This window comes from Chaetura pelagica, unplaced genomic scaffold (assembly GCF_000747805.2).
Source record: "Chaetura pelagica isolate M959 unplaced genomic scaffold, ChaPel_1.0 scaffold275, whole genome shotgun sequence".
Lineage (NCBI taxonomy): Eukaryota > Metazoa > Chordata > Aves > Apodiformes > Apodidae > Chaetura > Chaetura pelagica.
The window spans coordinates 1,717,229-1,735,551 of record NW_009953486.1 but is presented as its reverse complement, the minus strand read 5'-3'; the positions used below and the strand labels follow the sequence as shown (position 1 = coordinate 1,735,551).

General features: G+C 39.5%; 1 protein-coding gene across 1 annotated transcript in view; it reads right to left on the bottom strand.

The window, feature by feature from the left end:
• Positions 1-16,541, bottom strand: part of DIDO1 (death inducer-obliterator 1) — a 37,190-nt gene extending 20,649 nt beyond the window's left edge. The window contains exons 1-6 of the mRNA XM_009998616.1: positions 16,375-16,541; positions 15,739-15,849; positions 14,499-15,414; positions 13,861-14,179; positions 11,113-11,325; positions 10,133-10,355 (exon numbers count right to left, since the gene is read on the bottom strand). Of these exons, the coding sequence (XP_009996918.1) occupies positions 10,133-10,355; positions 11,113-11,325; positions 13,861-14,179; positions 14,499-15,414; positions 15,739-15,849; positions 16,375-16,471 (1,879 nt within the window). The 5' untranslated portion in view covers positions 16,472-16,541. The remainder of the gene's footprint in view (positions 1-10,132; positions 10,356-11,112; positions 11,326-13,860; positions 14,180-14,498; positions 15,415-15,738; positions 15,850-16,374) is intronic.
• Between the last annotated feature and the right edge of the window lie 1,782 nt (positions 16,542-18,323).

Below are 18,323 nucleotides of genomic sequence, written 5' to 3'. Positions count from 1 at the left end.
CCTCTAACAACCACCCTTTCAAGTTTTCAGGACACCTCACTGTACTTAAAGGACCCCACCCAATTTGTGTGTGTATTTTGACAAAGAATCAAGATTACTTAAACCTTATGTATGCAAATAACCTATGATGGCAGCAGATTAACCTCATCTACCAAAAAAAACCTTTACCCTATTTTTACTACAAGAAATCAGGAATTTTTTTCGTTCTGTTTTTCACCAAGATCAGTGCTTTGTCACACAATCCAGCTGAACCAACTCACTGTGTTGTTACTTAGGTCTTGGATCCAACACACAGGAGCACCCAGCTGAGGGTGAGGAAGGAGCAGCACTGCCTCTTCTGGTGGCAGCTTGTTCTTCTAGTGACTTAGCTGCAAGGTGAGCACACCTCAGGGCTTATGTTACCTTCTGACAGGTATGAACTATGGTAAGTGTAGGCTTGGGAGAGTTGAGAGGAACAGGTCCCCCCCTCCAGGGAGCAGTGTGCCAACCTCTGCAGGATTTCACTTCTGAGCAGCTGCCCCAGTCACCCAGCACTGACGGGAGGTATCAAGGACCAGGAATTCCCTCAGAGCAGGAGTTTCCAATCACTTTGCCTTGCAATCCATGAACCTGAAGACATGAGCAATGCCCACTAGATACCATCTACTGTCTGTTCCACTGTGACGCTTCTGGTCCTTTCCAGCAGTAGCCCCAGTGTACCTACAGTAAGTGCTCTTCTACATGTGAAAGGTTAGATGACTATTGAACAATAGCCTACCAGGGGCTTTTACCAGACAGATTGGTGCCAGAGCAAAGTATTTAGTTGCTTTTCTATTCAGCATTTCTAAATGCAGAGGGGTACCTCCCTTGGCTTGATGTGAGAAATGTATTTAAAACAAAACATTAAGTCCCATTTTCCCATTTTATCCTGTGAGCCACTCATTAGGACAGCAACAGGATTCTTATGGACTGGGGAACAGGCTGAAATAACTGAGAGGCACAGACAGAGCTGCTAAATCAGCTCATTTCTAGAGTGAAACCCACTGAATCCTCTGGCAGAAAAAAAGTGCATTCCTTGGAGGGCTTAAGAAATAGCATTACTATGGCATGTTCACTACAGATATAACTATCATCCCTCCCACTGTATGTCAACAGATACAGAACCCCTCCCCTAAGGAAATTCCCTGCGAAGCTAAGCCAAACATTCCAGCATACAGCTACCAGCACTTCTGTGGGCAGTGGAGGACAGAACTGCCACAGTATCCATTGTGTTACAGAGCAGCCTGCTGAAAGCCTGGGAGCCACGGGTACTTCACCTCTGTACATCTCCACATGATGTTTCATCATCATTACGTGGTTCTTGAGGCCCAACTGAAGAATGTTTTCCACAGTGTAGTGCTGTTTCATTTTGTGTGAAGGACCTGTAGGATGCACTCCTACCATAATCCCTCACCTACACTGGGAGACTGTATTACACCACGGCATGAAATTTATCCAAAGGAAACTTTGCTCTTCTGATCTCTTCCAAACATTTCTGTTTAGCATTCAAGCCTATACTGGTCCTTCCCCCTTTTCCTCTTCACCCAATCCTTCCTTGCAGTAGCAGCTTTAGAAAGCCACTTCCAAAATAGACCACCTCCTTAGTTTCTATTTATTATCTCATTTGGGATGAGTTATTTTGCCAGAGACATTATCCAGTTTTCCCAACTTTTTAAGTACCTGAATAAACGCTATTACTTCTATTTGTATAGTTAAACACTATTCAAATCACATTTTAAAGATCTTCAATTTCTTGCTCTAGTTGATGCTACAAGTTTTATATGATGCTGTAGATAAACCAGATGCAGTTATACTCAAAGAGCCTGTTTCCTAATGAGCCTATAAGGCTCAGATTTTTAAAAGAAAAATATTTTTAAAAGATTTAAAAGCTCCCACTAGAGAACACTGAGAAACATCTGGCAGCCAAGCAAGCTGATTGTTGCATAGTGCTCATTATGAGGTCTCCCAATAGAATTAAGCATTTGCCATAAGGCTGCTCTTACATCAGAACAATTGCCTCATATTATCTTCGTGTTTCCCTGTGTTCCCCTCCATCTACACTAATCCTTTTTTTTTCTTCCTTCCAGGATAGAATCCCTCAATATGTGGGGAGCACAAGCTGATGGCTGTGTTGTCTTGTCCAGCTTGCACTGAGCTTTCCATAGTAGGAGCACTGGTCCAGGGGAGCAGGACGTTGAGAATGTAACACTTTGGAAGGCACTGCCCTGCACTGCCTTTACAAGCCCACAGCGTGGAGGCTGCTGAGGTATGTCAGGGTTCAACAGATACTTTTCATGACTCTCTCACTAAAAGTTTCAGGAGGAAAAAAAACTTTTCATGACTCTCTCACTGAAAGTTTCAGGAGGAAAAAAAAAACAACAACTCAAATGCACAACTAACTTGCATATATACAAGTTGTGTGGCACCAACAGTAATAAATATGGCTGTTAAAAAACTTTTCTGCAAAAAAAAACTGAAAAATTTCACATGAATAATAAAACCTCAGCAGCAGAGTAGTGCCACTGCTGATCTTCCCCTGAAAGGGGGTAATTTACTACACTTAAAAGGACTTCAGTGTCCTTTCCAAACAACACTGATGTCAAAGGAGGAAAACTCACACTAGTGCAGCTTTGCAGTTGTCAAAAAAGCACAAATACCAGTTAGAAGGTACTGACAGCCCGATAGTAGGTTGGCCAGAGCTAGGAAACTATGTATTCTGAGAAGAGTTAATCTCCAAAGATCTGCAACAGCTTAAACATGATAGGAATACAGGTGTGGAAAGACAACCAGAAGGAATCTACTTAGGAATTCACAAAGCCTCTGCCAGCATTTTGAGTGTCGTTGCAAAACTGGCCTGTGAAATGGCACAGGGAAGTTCTGGTCCTGCAGCTCCTTCTTGCCCGGCTGTGGAGCTGCACGATCCGTCCCCCCGTGCTGTGGCTCCAGGGTGCTGCAGCTCTGCCGCCGGGACACTGCAGCCAGGGCAGACTGTTCTGGCACATCTCTCAGTAGAAAAGGACAGTCACTTAGATCAGAGCAGGTATCTCACCCCTGTTTACCAATACTTGAGAATTTAGGAACTTATTTTCCCCTTTATAAACTGTTGAAACAGAGGACAGAGAAGATTTCTCACACTTAGAACCGGTACTGGCCCACCAGCTCCCCTCTGCCACTCAGCCCATGTCCTAAGTGGACTTGCTCAAAGCAGCTGTGGTATCACCCCCTCCTGCATGACTCGTGGGAGAAATCATTTTAAGAGAGCAGAATTTAACCTAATCCCCTCACCCCAACGCAGTGGCAGACACCAAGCTTTAATCCCGGAGTTCTTCCAAAGTGAATCCCTTTGATGCATTATGTAACTTTAAAAGCCTGAGCACAACACATGGGTGAGCTGGTGCTTTAGATGCCAGTTGTAAAGCACTGTACAACGGAAAGTTACTTACCAGTTAGGAGACGTTCCTCCAGAGCAGCCCTTGCACAGTCACACATCTCAGAACCTCAGAAAGTGGTGGGAGCCAATGCCACTAGGTGCCACTGAAGCACCCTCTTGTGGCACTGCACACTCAGTGCCCCAGGCTGGAAAGGTGAAGTCGCTTGTAACCGCTTCAGGTCCACGGCTGTTCAACTGTTGCTTTCCTGAAATCTAGTTTTGCTCAACTTTGTCATTTCCCTCAAAGACAGCTCAGCATTAGTTCTAAATAATTCACAAGTGTCAAACTACTCTTGAGCCGGTTTCAGTGTTAGTTTTCATTGCTTCCACTTTCAAGACCAAATCAAACTTTATTACCAAACACCACTGTTTCAGGTGTGCTTCCTGCCCTGCTGTTTTTCCTCAAAAACCCTCTATCAGTTCTAACCTGCACCACAGTGAGAAGCTAATTAGGCTGCCCGTGTGCCAAACCTTTACATTCAGGCACACCAAGGAAGCAAGGGCTGGTTCTGTGGTGGCCATTTGTTTGCCTTCAGCCAACACTGTAGCTATGCTCATGCAAATCTGTAGCTCAGACACACAAGGCTTTGTTTAAGTCTACATTAAATCAGTGACTTGTCTGATCTACATTTGACGATGACTATTTCACAACTACACCACTCCCGAGTGAAACAGAGACATGATCTGCTGCTGCTGTCAAAAAAAAAGGGCTCCTTATTTTCCAGAGTGTTTATGGGTTGGCATCACTCCTTGCAGGGATGGGCCATCTTCAGGTTCCAAGTTCAGCACAGATCAGACACAGCAAATCATCAGCACCAAGATCAGAAGCAAAACTGGACTCCAAAGAGATGACCTCAGGAAAACCCTTTTATTTGGGGACTTCTAGAGGAAGCCTTTTTTCACTGGCTATGCAGCCAAGTGAGCGAGTCCAAAGAACTAAATATTAGTAAAAGAAAGCAAAACAGCAATAGAGGGTGGTGAGGTTTTTTTAATCAAACTTTCATCACTTTCAGTGTTGATGACAGGAGATAAGCCACCCTAATATTCATAGTGCATTGTAAGTTATACCAGTTTCTGCCCCCCGTGACCCTTCCTCTCAGCAGGGGTTCCTTATTCTGAAGCCAAGCACCCATCATGGCAGGTGGTGGCTGTCATCCAAGGGCCTCAGGGTACCTTGAACAGCAAGACAGTCAACAAGCCAGCAGCAGGGACCAGCCTTCCTAACTTAAGAGATACGACAAAAACCTTCAGATGGCTGACAGCCACAGGACAGATGTAACATACCTTGTAGAGCAGAGAAGGGGAGCTCCAGCAGTTCACGGGCACAAGATGATAATTGCTCCCCAAGGACCCCACTGCTCCTTTTAATCAACTGGGTCCCAGGGGATGTTGGCTTCAGCAGCCACTGCTGGTCTGCCTCACTCCACAGCCAGGGTTCAGACCATAGGCCAGCCCCTTTGCAGCACAACCCCATCCCTTCTCATGAGGCACGTTCAGCACTGGAGCTGCATTGAACCTGACACTCCTGTGCTACCATCTTTCCACAGCCAGATCTCCAACGTAAACTTCTCAGAAGTGCTGGCAGACTCATCTCAGACTCTGGCAATTATTTGGTCTGCCAGCAGCCTTTCTGAAAACTCCCCTACTTTAAAAGGGTTAAGGCTAAACCTACATTTAGACGAACCACATGTCCCAGAAAATGGCCAGTAACAAAAAATAATACTTTTTATACCCCTGGAACTACTCAATACTTATTGCCTCTCCACTGCAGAAGACAGCATTAAGCAAAGATCCCTTAAGCTTTTAAGGAGTTAATTCAGATGCGGAAGTAATTTAGTTGTAACAGCATGGAAGGTGGCACAGCCTAGTTTATCCTATAGGGAAGCACCAAAACAAAGGTAGCATATTTAACTACAATCAGTCCTTGCAGATAAACACACTTATGATTTAAGAACCTCAGTTTAAGTAAATATTTTTAAGTTAGTAGCTAAGTATTTTCTAATAGGTGAACCAATAGCAGTATATCCACATAAACTGCACTCAAGTGAAGTCACAACTTCAGCTGGTACAATCTTGCCTAAAAAGGAGCATTAAAATGGCACCAGCCCATGTGCAGACAAGGCCTCACGTTTTCTTTTCCCAAGAGCATTTGCAGCTTCCTATATCATGTCTACCTCCTGAGCCATAACTACTGTCTTGAATATACTACATTTCCCCTGCTCTCCTCATAGTTGTACATTTTCTTTCTTTCCTGCCTTCAAACTGATATTGCAGGAAAAAAAGAGACAATAAAAAAAGGAATTATGTATGATTCTACCATGTAGGTATGTGCATTGTATGTCTGACCATGGGCTCCCTGTACCACTGCATTCCATTTACAACATCTTCACATTTTATGCTTGGACAAAGCAGTCCAAGTGCTCTTTCTATGTAGGATTTTTAACTATAGCAGCAAACACCATTCACTTTTAATTTCTTGGGTGTAGAAAAGTTAAGCTGCAGAACTGAAGCAAATTCAAAGGGGATAATAAGAGGACACCTGTATCATCAGGGCTCTACAAACCTGACCTCCCACTTCCAGGAGGTGGCACCATTGTCTCTCCCTCATTCACTGCTATAAAGCAGGAGAGGTACCACAACCATTTTGCTTTCTTCATGAAACTTCCCCTTCAAAGCTCTCCTCACTAACACTTTCTGTGCAATTCTAGTACTAAAGATTATAACAGAGCGCTATCAACTCATACCATTTATCTGTTGACAGTTAAGAGAAGTTTAGTGCCTTGGTGTGACAAGGAAGTGTTTTTCATTAAGTTCTACTTCAAGAAGAAACACTTTTAATCTTTATTTTTTATCTAATAAACCCTCTTCACTTTCCTGTGTGCTTAAGTTACTTTTATCTACTAATGCAGTTAAGATGTTTAAGTAGCTCTAGCACCTGAGGGCTAAATTATCAGTTCATGTATTTGTTTTAAGTTCAATAAGGTAAGTCAGCTGAACTTCAACAAAGACTTGAAGCACTGAGGAGTACTTAGCATACTTAAAAAATGGGGATACTGCAAACATCTATCTTCTTCCCCTCCTTCTGGATTAATTTTCTGTTTTATAGCTGCTGATACATTTGCTGCTGACTTTTGTCTGAAAACAATGAAAATATAAAAACAAATCTCTTCAAAGTGTGTTCTAAACAGAAAACCCCAGCTCAGTGATTCAGACACAATCTCTGAATCAGCAAACTGTAGGTCAAAGTGTTCCCTTACCCCCTTTTTACAGGGCAGCAATGAACAGAATTGACAAATATTGTTACAAATTAAATACAGGAAGTTAAATAATGAAAGCTCTCAAAAGAGTCTAATAAGTAGTGGACACAAACTGCTTCTATGATTCAGCATAATTTAAAATACTTCCTATTCTTGTAAGATGTATGTTAGTCTGCTAATAAAACCAAATCATTTCAGAAATTATTTTGGGTGGTGCTTCCCCCAAAACACCTATATGATCTTACCAGATAAACAAGAGTCTGTTTTGCTTTTGTTATGAATTTTACATATGACCTAAATATTGATAATTACCACTAGCTCATATGACAAATTTAGCATTTCCATTACTAGTTGAATCTCTGAGCAACAATGTTCCTGAATGTCAGCAATCCATATACTTGTATCAATTTGGAAGTTAGCAATTCAATATAAAAGCTGAGCACTGCATATTAAACTAGTATCATTTTTTCTGTTGAAATTCAAAGCAACACTTCTGAAATGGAATGTGACACATTCCTAATTTTCTCTTAGATGTGATACTGCCTGTAACTTTAAGAGCACTTTTACTTAATATTCAATTATCAAAGCAAGTTAAAGGCATTTATCAGTCTAATTATTAAATGAATAAATAGGATTATTTTCACTGGGAGTATCAAGATGTTAGTGCCAATCAGGCTACAGATAGTGGTGTAAAAAGTCACTTCCAAATGGAGCTCTAACTAATCCCCAAAAAAGCTACAGAAAAAAAAGAAACATGAATAGGGCAACAAAGAAATCACTGCTCTACAAAACTACATCCTACTAGAACCCAAAAGCCACCCCCCCCTCTTTTTTTTTTTTAAGGCAAAACAGGCTGGGAGGAGAAATAGGGGTTTGGTGGCAGGGTTTAGATGCAAATGTACTATATGGTCCTATCACTCAGGGCCTCTATAAGAGCAGCTTGATTTTCTTCTTGCCTCTGCTTAACAAAACTGATGTCGTACGTCACCAAGAAACCTTGTATGTGACACACAGTAAATCCATGTCTGAAATATGGCCAACGTATGGCAAGAGTATTGGAGTCATTCTGTCAATCAAATCAGGTTTCCTTAATTCCTAAAAGGCCTTGTGCTCTGAAGTCACAAATAAGGACCTGCAGAACATGGCTTGAAGCTCTGGCAGAATGCAGGTATGCATGGAACATGGCATCTCCTTTGGGCGACCTGAAGTTCCAACACTGGACACCTAGATGTCTGACCTCATCATCTTAAACATCTTTCATAACCAATGTTCAGAAATAAGCATTCCTAAGGAGTCACTTTGTTCTAAGACCAGTGTCCAAAACAGATGGCATGTTTTGTCCACTGAAGGTGTTTTTCTTGACAGACTGGCTCAGGCTTAGAGTTCTAGCTTTCAGATATCCAAAGTGAGATGACTCAAGTTTCCATAATGCTGTAACTTCTGTTTTGAACAGCAGATAAAGATGTGCTAAATAAATAAAAAAATCTTCTAGAGTATTCTTAAAGATGATGCAACAGCAGCTTCCCAGGAAGATTACAGATCCAACCCATCCAACCAGAAAGCAGGACTTTTTTGGTTTGGTTGTTGTTGTTGTTGTTTGTTTTTTTTTTCAAAAACCCACATATGATTTACCTGAGAATTCAGTAAAGGAACAGAGTCCCCACATGATTGGTACAACTTACCTTAGTAACAGAAATCTGAAGTTCTTCCTTGCATTTGATATGAGAGTTCTTCATCACACGAATTAAGTTGTTTTCTACTCAGTTGTGAAGTCTGCTATATACACGTTTAACCAACTTAGCTACAGGAATCCAATTTGCTAGTGGAATTGGTTAAACACATACAACCTTCAGTGTAGTAAAATTTAAGAGCAGACCTCTTGAAAAGCTCAATCTCCCTGCCTCCAAACCTGTACTCCTGTCTCCTAGAAAAAAAACTCTAAAGCAATAAGGGCATTTAAAGTCATATGGTTCTATGGACCATATTATACAGAGATAGAAAGTGTCATAAAAAAATGACATACAAGACAAAATCTTAGTTTCATTTCTGTCTCTCTCCTATTTTTAGTTATTTTTAAACACTACTGTTTCTGACTAAAAAGTTTAAAAATGCAAGTTTATAAAATTATGTATCTTAACAGTTAACTACAAAAAACAACAAAATATGCAACAAAAATATGCAGTAAAAAATTATAGCCATTTAAAAATTTGATAGGGTTAAATATACTTAAAATATACCTAGTAAGTCTACTATACACTATAATTATAAACAGCAATATAGGGTAGCTAGTGGTCTCAGTGTTTAAAAGTTACATAAAAATCTTATCTTGAAGATTAATTTATGAACTTACCAGTTACTATACCTATCACGTGTTTAATACCTACATTTATTTCTGAAAATAAAATGTAAAATTGGCTAAAGTGTAGTTAAGAAAGCTATGAGAATTGAATTTCTGAATTCATTAATCATCAAGTGAGTGAACATTAAGATACCAGGTCATGTGTTTTGTAAATGTGAAATGTAAGATTTTGTTTGTACCACATTATAAAACTACTTTGCTGGAGTCAATAAAAAATGGCATTAGTAGAAACACTTGTTTAAGCTACAAAGCAATATTTACTTACCTTTTTATGAGTTACAAGGATGCTACTCAAAACCTGCAAAAATATGCCAGGCAGTATCTCTGCCTAATATCCACTTAAGATGTGTTCTTGTGTGTGTGGATAATGTGTGAAATGTGACCACATACATAGAAAGGAAGAGGGGGAAAAACAAAAGAAAATGAATACTGCCTCCCCCCAAATTTAAAGGTAAGAATGGTCCTTAAGTTACTTCATGTAAGGAAGAAAAGCAGCAGGAAGAACTTGGATATACTTCACAGTTAGAAGCTGTTTGCAGAAGTGTAAAATATCGTTGGATACCACGTGGAAGATTTCACTCTTGACACTAGCACTGAAAATGCAAGACCTGAGAGGCAGGTGCCAAATCTAAATTACAAAAATACAATTCAAATTAGTACAGGCAATTGTGGATCCATGGTGCACACTGTGCAATCTCGTTGTAAAACTTAACACACAAAGGTATCAATACTCACCTTTTCTAGATTGGAAACAGTTATTGTCTTTGTGGGAAACAATGAAAGCTTAATCATGTAGTTTTCATCCAGGAACCAGATGGGTAGGTTGATAGGCTCTTAATCACACAATTGTTCTATGATACAAATGAAACTTCTAAAACTATCTCCCATTTGTGTTTATCCCTGTGTGTGAATCTTTGAAGGTGCATAAAAGCAGTTTGGTGCCTTATTAAGGAAAAAAACCCCAAACAACCCAAATCCTAAGCTCCCTAGTCTTGCAGAGCCAAGAATGGGTGGGTATTCAAAGAAAATGTAAATGACTATTCAGGAATATCCCTAAGCAATACATACATTTGAACAACAGTGCAGGTGAAATGGCAGCAGTCCTTTCAGGCTTTACAGCATTGTAATTATGATCGCTGGCCCAGGATGGGGTGATTTCTGCTGCTGGCTCTTTAGCAGGAGGTGGAGCATTTGCCTCAGCCTTGGCAGTTGGCAGAACAGCTTTCTTCATATTCATCTCTCTTTTCTCAGGAATTTGTCTCTTTTGGTTTGGAAGAGGCTTAATACCTGTCTGTATGATTAAAAGAAGCTTAATTACTACTAATAATAAAATACATTGTTTTATAAACAGAGATACAGTCACATACACACACATTTCTTTTATAGCAAGCACCTGTAAACACACTTGAAATTAGGTAATTTCACATTCAAGTCTATAAAGCAAAGACAATATCCAGTGTAAGTTCAGGAAAAGATAATTGTAAAGAAACCAACACAAAACAACAGTGTTTTACATCAAGCTGTAGGGTCATGGTTTTATGTTTAAAAAACTACTGCCCATGGCTTCAAAAGGGGAAAACGACTGACTTGCCTTTTTCCTTCTCAAAGCACACACCCAATGCAGTCACCTTAGGTGACAATTCAGAGTCATTTCAAATTACTGCCCCAAACTCAGCAACTTGGAATTTTAAAAGGTAAAATTAATTCAGACTTGAATTAAAATAAGAAAATTTGTTGGTTATACTTTTTTTAAAACAGTAAATTAATTTGGAATTACTTTTTTTTTTTTAAGTGTGGTGCCACCCAAAGGCCCTTTTCAGGACATTCTCTCTATCTAGAGATTAAGATTTTTAAAGTGTCAGGAAAACATTTTATTGTCAGAGGAATTAAACATTGCTTTTACCACAGAAAAAGGCAAGAGAACAACAACAAAACAACAGAATGCTCCTCTTCAATATAGGACTTGAGAATTTAGTCTGAAAAAGGAGAGCACAGAAACAAGTCCCTGTGCTTCATGACAACTGTTCTCAGCACGAACAGTATCTTACCTGAAGCTGAGATTTTGGCATGCCAGGTTTTTCAGATTTTGGTTTGACCTTCTCTTTAGGTTTTGGTTTTGCATCTTTGCCAGCACTTAAAAACTTCATAGTGGCTGCAGCATGTTTAAGAATGCAGTCATTGCTGCAATACACAGAATCAGGCTGAGCCAAATTAAAGCAGCCAGGACCAATGCACTTGGATGCACCAGGAGCTTCAATTACCTATAGATTGAAACAGAGTGAGATCAAGCAACAAAACCAGGCCTGTGTAACAAGAAGAAATGCTCACATACCGTATGTGCAGACTGAGGCTATGACTATTGGTCACCTGCACAAATGGCAATATGAAAACAACTCATTCATGATTTCCAGCAGTTAGCCTGCTAGCAGTGAACTAAGGGAGGCTGATTTCCTTTATTTCCAGATTCCATAAGCTCATAAATACTTTTTTTCACCCTCTGCATCATGTGAAAAATCTCCTTAATAATGCAGAACTGGTTTATTAAGAGCAAGACATTTTTCCAAAATATATTACTCTCCATTTATATCAAAGCATAATTTAAGAAGCACATCCTCTTCAAATGTTAAGATTTAGAAAAATGTTAAGATTTAGAAAAATGCTAAGATTTAGAAAATAGCACATTCCTTGCAAACAGAGTGCAGTAGATCAAAGCCTAGAAATAGCAGAAAGCTCTTCAGACTCTAACATACCACCCCTAGCTGTTAGGCCTTTAGTCTCACTCTACTAGATTACTCCTAAAAATGTTACACAACTGACCTTGGAACTACTGGAGCTCCAGACAGCCTCTGTCCATCCATAAAATGCAGTTTGTAATTACCAAAAGTAAATTTTTTCAGATATACTTCTCAGTTAAAAAAAAAATAATTACTTCCATAGTGTGGCTTATCTTTCCTCCAAAGTCAGTAAGACAGTACTACCTGTACTGCTGCAGGCTGATAAAACCTGGGTTTGGGAGTTTTCCCACAAAAATGAAATCTATGTGTTAGAATATTTCTCCATTATGTACACACTTACTACTAAGTACAAGAAAGAAGTGTCCATTCATGTTCTCTGAGAAGCACCTCAAACTTCAGGTTAACCAAGCTGTTGTTTCTAATTAAGTGCATTTACTCAGATGATGACAAAACTTTCAGAGTTGATGCCTGTACTTGTATTTCTAAGAGTTTTAATCACAAACCAAAACTCTGCAGTTATAGGTGCTTATGGACAGCAACAAAAAAGTGTTTACAATACTGCTGCCAGTAAACAGATAAACTGAACCACAAGGCTGTTGAGGCACCTCACACCACAGGGTGATTTTGGCACATCAACATACACAACACCAATGATCTCTTTGCCTAGAACAGCCGGGAATTCTGCAGCCAGAGTGTGGTGCCTGTTCACACAGAACCCAGAGGGATCTGAACTGAGGAGTGAAGGGCAGCACAGATTACAACACAGACTTGACCCTTCAGTTCTCTCAAAGGGTGCTACCACCTGGCCAATACAAATACAGCAGCTCCATCCCACTCCCAAATGCCACAAGAAAACCTAAAACATTAGCAGTTCTTTCCTAAGAGGCCATGCATTAATGATACTTATATTCTTCTTCCACTAAAGGAAAAATGCCTGACAAGTTTAACTTGTTAGCATGCTAATATCAAAGACAAACTGCTGAAACTCAGAAGCTGAACTTAAGAAATACTAACCCTGCCAGTGAAATTAAGACCAAGACCAACACACCTGGGCTCTCAAAAACATTGTATACAAGGAGCACAAATGTATTTGAAAACATTTTGGAGAATACTGTTTTCGGCATATTTACCTCAAAATAGCAAATGTTTCTATATTAGGCTTAAGCTGTTCTGATCTATACATCCAGCTCCCTGTGCTGATTGGGACAGCTCTGCTATTTGACTACAGGTAGAGGTGCTGTCCCATGAATCTTTTGTTGAAAACATACAATAGAAAGATTCCTGCAGAGAGAGCCTAATACTCACACTTGTAATACTTATTCTAAGGATTATTACAAAGTTTAAAGATCAAAAGATCAAAGTACAAATTAATAGAGAAAGGAACATGCACAGCTGTAGCATTCTAACTGCAGATACACTGGATATGTTGGCATTAATACAGCAGCTTTGGCAGTACAAAGATAACCACTGTAGCATCAAGTTTTTAAATTTCTGTACATTGAGCTGAAGAAGAATTTTTGCCTGTATTAAGGCAGTATAAAACATTATGTACTAATAACTTCAAGAAGCATTAGGACAAAAATCAGAATTTCAAAGACTCAGTGGAAGTATAGAGGAAGTGCAGCTGGAATTAACTCCAACAAACACTTATCAATGTTAAGAAAAAAAGTTGCACTACCATGGCAGATGTCCAATATTGTTTGTTGATTATTTCAACACTAGTATAAACCAGTCCAGAATTCTAATATTTTTATCAAAGGAACACATTATTATTTGACTTCCAAAACAGTATTTAGAAAGGGCAGAATAGCACAAAACATGTAGTGTGGCATTTTCTTACACCCGCATAAAACTTTTAAAACCCTCATGTCAAAAATAACATTTTCTTATAGCTCCTGTACTGATAGAACTGTGGATAAACTGCTAAAAAGCAGTATTTAGTGGGTTATTCAGCTTCATATGTAGATTTAAAAAACCAAGTCAGATTTACAGATATACAAGTAAGCCACTGTCTCCATGTACTCGGTGAAATATGAAAAATAAGAAAAAAAAAATACTTACAGGTTGAAATATCTTCAGTTTTTTCTTTCCACTTGGATTTGCAGCTTTTTCAATCCTGCCCTTGATTCCTTGGTCCTCAACAGATTTTTGTTCAACTGTTCCTATGCTTGTGAATTCTGTGCCATCCACATGTACTTGCCCTGCTTTAGCATCCTGCTGGTCTGTTTCTGAACCAGCCTCATCCTGTCCCTGCAGGATGGTGCAGTTTGGGCAGATATAGTCCTCACCATTCCTCTCCAATAATCGCCCTCGAGCCTCAGAAATACCCACGCAGTCACCATGAAACCATTCCTCACATCTATCACAACAAATCATAAACCTGAAAAAAAACCACCAAGGAACAGCAAAACATTGTGAAATGAAAAGACAACTGATGCTCAACAGACACTTCAAGCAGCAGATATTAAGTAGCTCACTAAAGTACCAGCACACTGTCCTATCTCACTGCTCCTTTCTGTATTCATTTGTCTATCCCCTCTTTTCAATGTCTGTTATAAAATCTCGCCCCCAAACTTCAAAAAAACCCAACAGCTCATTTCTATATAATCAAAAAGCAAACATTGGCATTTTGTTTAATTTTGCACCACAGAAAAGTCCCAATGATTTGCACCACGTTTTCAGTGGAACCCTTTGCCTACCTGTTGTTATGAGGCTGGCGACAAATGCAGTACAGTGTGTTGGGGTCATAAATCTCAGACTCAGGTTTGCTTTTGGGCACATCTTCAGGTTCTTCATCTGTGACCCCTTTTGCATCAAAGCCAGGCTTTACCTCCTTCTGAACCTGAAGATCTTCAGTGTCTTCCTCAGACACAACCACTTGACTTGCAATCTCAGTGTGGTCTGCGGTCTCAGGCTCTTGTTTGACAGGCAACTCAGACTCAGCTTCTTTTTCAGACTGGACATCACCTGTTTCTGCAGGTTCTTGTTCTGAACTTCTTTTCCTCAGGCATATCTGTACATCCTTCAATGTCACCTGCACAGGTTTGCGTTCAACACATTTCTTTCTTAGTCGAGTTTGCAGTTCCTTTAGTGTTAACCCATCACTATCACTATCAGAAGTATCAACTTCCATTTCCTCCTCCTCTTCATCTTCTTCCTCCTCCTCTTCTTCCTCCTTTGTGCATCTGCTTTTAGAGCCTTTCTGATCCTTACAACTCCTAGTGCTAATCCTCCGAGTTACAGGCTTTGTATCTGGAGTGCTCTCAACACTGTCCTCTGAAGCAGTTTCAGCATCTGTAGCTGGACAGGATGCTGGTTCACTTGAGTCTTCCAGAGCAACAGGAACACTCCTCCTTCCTCTGCGCCTCACTGTTGTAAGGAATTCCTCCACTCTTTCTGTTCGCTTCGGTTGCCGCCCACTGCGCCTGAGGTTTAAGCTTTGCTGCTGCTGTGGCTGCTGCTCACTAGAGTCCGCATCAGCATCACTTGCACCTTCTCGCTTCGCAATGGTCGTCCTTCGAAAGCCCCAGGTTTTCCTGAACTCCTTACTTGTAGGCTTGATAGCCTTTTGTTCCTCCTCATTGCTTTGGTCACCTTTGTCATCCAAAACTGATGCTAAAAACAAGGAAATTGTGATTAAACTGTTGGTGAAGGAAGGTGGTTTTTCTTAAGTTTTTTTTCAGCGTGGTCTTACTGTCTTTGTGGTAACGTATCTGTATCTCCACCTCATTTTATGACCATGAAAACATAAAATGTTTTCTTGTGAATGCAATACAACAGCAGTAGCATTAAGTACATCATTCAACACTGTGCCAGCAAAATCCAGCTGTTACAAACTCTTGAGTTATTTACAAATGTTTATACACATATATTCACATGCAAATAAACCAGGGACAAATAAGCATATTTTCTGCACAATTATAAAGGAAGTAATCTTACCAGGAGAACTATTTTCCATGTTGTCAGTGTTAGATTCAGATTCCAATGGCACTGGTTGAGAACTTACAGCTTGTTCCATAGCACGAATGCCACTGTCTTCACTCTGAAACACTAAAGAGAAACACAAGGTTCAAAACTCAAACGTACTCATTGCCCAAATAATTACTAAGTATTTAGATGTAATTTCATTATGTTACTAGAAGAAAGACTCAACTTGAATTTCAAGCCACTGGTAGTCACTGAATAGCAACAAAAAGTTGACTGAATTCCTTCAAAGAAGAAGTACTAACTTAAATGTAAGGGTTTGGACACTATACTGACACATTTTATTAAATAGCCTTAGGATTCCAGTATTTCTCATAAAAACCCTTTTGTATTATAAACCTATTCCTTGATGTTTGGGGAAAAACCTACAGCAGTTCCACTCCTTACATGGACACAGGAACCATGTATGCACCAGTGGGAAAGACCAAGGAGCAGGACAAGACAACATCCAAACAGAGTACAAACAGTTACTGTTTTGGAAGACGATGAAATGTTAAAAGCTACAAGCAGAGGTAATCCAAATTCTGAGATTTACATTCCAGATAAAACAAAGAAACAAGAAGTCTCTTCAATATCCTCTATATGCTTTACCTGACACAGCATTAGAGTTTTGAACGGCTTCTCCCTGCAGAGATGAGTGAAAAGGAGAGCCAGAGGAGGGCAGCAAAGGATCAGAGTCATTCAGCATTATCCGTCCAGCACATGCTGAATATCCTGATTCAGAAGTGCCAGACAGAATCTCTGAGTTGTCAGCAGGATCAAATACTGTGGATTCTCCTTTTCCTGCTTTAAAAAAAAAAAAAAAAAAAAGACAAAATAAGGCACTGATATATTTATGAACTTCTCTTACTATTCTTTACATAATTCAGAATTGCTTTGCCTTTATTGCATTATAAAGCAAATTGTTATTTTGCCTTTTTGACAGTTTTCTGCTTTCAGAAAGACACTGAAACTGGAAAGAAAAGTCAAGCAACTACCACCTGCACCACTTACCCACAGCTGAGGCCTTAGAAATAAACACAAAATACAATTGTACTCTCATCAATTCATTTAGATCCCATTAAGACATCTAGAACAGTAACAAACTGCAATCAAGACGCTATTCCATTTCCATTGTTTAAAAGCATTCTGAGAATGAAATTTAACAAGCACATATCGTGCAATGAAAGCACAGAAATGCTTTTAAACTCCAGAGCCTGCCCAAGGTTACAGGAGGGGAGATTTACCAGTTTGTACTGAATTTCATCACAAAAAGCATTTGCAGTTTTGAGGATTTAAATCTAAGTACTAATCTGCCTTTTGCAAGGCAGAATTATAGAAACTATAATTGAGTTGAGCTTCAGAATTAAGGAATATTCCTTATCGTTGTCCCTTTCACTAGTAAGGGTTTGCAATACAGAAAATTTCAGAAGCTTTTTTTCAGGGACAGCAGATCATATCAAAAGCAACACATTTTTCCTTAGAAATCTTTTCAAGATCACAAGCCATTAAAGTATCTGAACATCAACACCTGTTTAGCCCAGGGGTCCCAGCACCCAAGCCTGACAACAAGAAGATGCCTGCATTCAACCCCAAATAGTCTACCAAACTACAAGAAAACTGGAAAATAATTTGGAAGAAAAAAGAGGACTAGATGGACAGAATGCAAGAAGTCACTTTTGAACTGGCCTATAAAATAAAAAAAAGACAAAAGAGCAATACTGGACACCGACTCAGTGTGTCAAGATTCTGCAGGAAAACTGCCACAGTAGGTGTAGGAACTAACTGAATCATTAATAAATCTTTCAAAGGAGTAAAAACTGTTAACACTCCAGGTGCAGAGACACAAGAATTTAACAACAGATTAGATAATCCTTCATAGACATGCAAGTACACAGCCTGAGTTTTCGTTTTAAAGACTTTTTTTCAAACTTCGAGTCCCCAACTCTTTAAGCATCTTTGTTGTTTAGAAACTCTTCTTACTTTCCAAGCAATCATCATCTCTAGGTGTTCTTCAATGATATGTCAAAGTAAGGAGAGGGAGAAAGATAAAGCCCTCCCCAAATTTGATTTTCATCAGTGGATCACTGTTATTTAATGAACAATAAACCTAAAAATTTCCAAGACTATGGCAAAGTAGAATCAGGAAAAAAAAAACCATAAGTGTATAACAAAATCCACATCAGTATTTTCTTCCCCTGCACCTTCTCTATTGAGGATTACATACGTTATCTACACTGTTTCCCTCAGACACTCCAAAAAGAGGAGGAAAAAAATAACAAAATTTAAAAGGCAGTAGAAAAAACTATTTTGAAAGACCCTGGTGCTGTATCTCATGGTATTGAATACCTGCTCTAATATGTATTTTGGTCCATTGTCTGAATCTGTGATTACATCCAGGGAGTCAGTCACTGAAGGCTGAGGACACTCTGAGTTTAAAGTGCCTTCTTCCACGCTGCTGTTGTGCAATAACCTTTCAATCTCCCTGTTCAGAATCTCCAACTGATCACACATCATGCAATTTTTAAGTGATACGCCTAAAGGAAGAGGGAAAGTCAGCT